This window comes from Austrofundulus limnaeus, unplaced genomic scaffold, assembly GCF_001266775.1.
Source record: "Austrofundulus limnaeus strain Quisiro unplaced genomic scaffold, Austrofundulus_limnaeus-1.0 Scaffold3194, whole genome shotgun sequence".
In the NCBI taxonomy this organism is placed as follows: Eukaryota; Metazoa; Chordata; class Actinopteri; order Cyprinodontiformes; family Rivulidae; genus Austrofundulus; species Austrofundulus limnaeus.
The window spans coordinates 1-1,664 of NW_013955596.1; the positions used below are offsets into that span (position 1 = coordinate 1).

The 1,664-nt window shown below is 43.5% G+C and overlaps 2 protein-coding genes across 2 annotated transcripts in view; one reads left to right on the forward strand and one right to left on the reverse strand.

Annotated features, from left to right (window-relative positions):
- Nucleotide 1: 1 nt before the first annotated feature.
- On the forward strand, nt 2-625 carry prozb (protein Z, vitamin K-dependent plasma glycoprotein b; the record flags this gene model as incomplete). Its single annotated transcript, XM_014000508.1, is given in 1 exon segment — nt 2-625. A coding segment is annotated over 1 exon segment (495 nt), but the record flags the coding sequence as incomplete, so codon positions are not given.
- Nucleotides 626-768: 143 nt separating this feature from the next.
- Nucleotides 769-1,664, reverse strand: part of LOC106511770 (PCI domain-containing protein 2) — a gene marked incomplete at its 5' end in the record, with an annotated part of 3,775 nt that continues 2,879 nt past the window's right edge. Inside the window, 2 exon segments of the mRNA XM_014000509.1 lie at nt 769-971; nt 1,042-1,165. Coding sequence (XP_013855963.1) covers nt 882-971; nt 1,042-1,165 — 214 coding nt within the window.

Genomic DNA, 1,664 nt, shown 5'->3' on the forward strand with positions numbered 1-1,664 from the left:
GAACATGTCCCACCCGCTCAGCAACAAGATGTTCTGCATGAAGGACCAGAACGAACCTTCAGGCAGGACGCTGACCGTTCTCTCCGAGAACAAAACTCAGCCGTTGGTGGGTCAGAACATCATCACCTCCGGTCCAAACAGAACCTCAGGGACCCAAAATATTCAGTCTCTGAACAGAACCCAGGTTCACCACAACGCCACTTCAAAGAGCCAACACCAGGAGAGGCCACGTGACGGCCAGAGGAGGTCAAAGGTCAGCAGGCTGTGTGGTGGCTGGCTGCCAGGTTCATCGGTCGCTTCGGTGGAGAAAGGAACCGGATTTCTGACCGGACTGCTGATCTCATCGTCCTCAGGATGTGACGGTCACGTGTTCACCAAAGTGTCCCGTTACCTGAACTGGATCAGACCGAAACTCCTGGCAGCAGAGGATCACATGACCCTCCAGATCAGCCAGTACACAGAGGAACTCGTCAGCCAACCCAATACGGTTTTCTGAGCACTGACATTTGAACTTGTACTGCTGAGCTACAGAAACACCAGGTATTCATAGTATTTACTGTTAAAATGAATCTAAACTGTGTAGGGGTCACCCCGAGGGGGAATAAACATTTCCACCTTTCTTTGACCCTGGTCTCAGAAGACTTCCCTCAAAAGAGACATTTTATTTTCTTTAATCAAGATAAACAAAATAAAATATAAAGTTTCAATAAAACTATTAAAACAGTAATATCTGTTCTCATGTTTGAAGAAAAACAGTTAAAAACTCACTTTAAAAAACACAAAATGCTTTATTTCACAAGATTTTTACAATTAAAAAAGAACTGGAAAGAAAATGGTTCCATGAAGGCCTGTTAGCCCATAGGGATTGTGGGTAATATAGTCTATGAGACAGAGGACAGAGGAGGGAATGGGTTTTGTTTACTGACCACGAGCTTCTGGTGCTGATGGGAGATGTAACCTTTAATGTGACCCTGAAAACACAGAAGAAGAATCAGCGGGTGTCCACCTGGCTCCAGGTGTGGTTTTACCTGACAAGCTCACCATGTAGATGAGATTGGCCAAGATGCACTGCACCTCGTCGATGTCCACGTCCTCCACCTGCATCATCTTCAGAGACACCAGGAAGGCGTCCAGAGGCATCTGGTGGGTCTTCAACAGCAGATACCTGCAGACAGTCAGAGACTAGTGAGGCCCTTTGGAAGACTGACTTAGTTGGTTCCACATAAACCTGGCTAATTGGGAAACCTGGTTAGTTGTTAGAACTGGTCAGTTGGTAAACCTGGTTAGTTGTAAGAACTGGCTACATATTAAATCTGGTTAGTTGGTAAACCTGGTCAGTTGGTAAACTTGGTTAGTTTTAGAACTGGTTAGTTAATAAATCTGATTAGTTTGTAAACCTGATCAGTTGGTAAACCTGGTTAGTTTTTAGAACTGGATAGTTGGTAAACCTGATCAGTTGTTAGAACTGGTTATATATTAAATCTGGTCAGTTGGTAAACTTGCTTAGTTGTTAGAACTGGTTAGTTAATAAATCTGATTAGTTTGTAAACCTGATCAGTTGGTAAACCTGGTTAGTTTTTAGAAATGGTTAGTTGGTAAACCTGGTTAGTTGTTAGAAGTGGTCAGTTGGTAAACCTGGTTAATTGTTAGAACTGGTTACATAC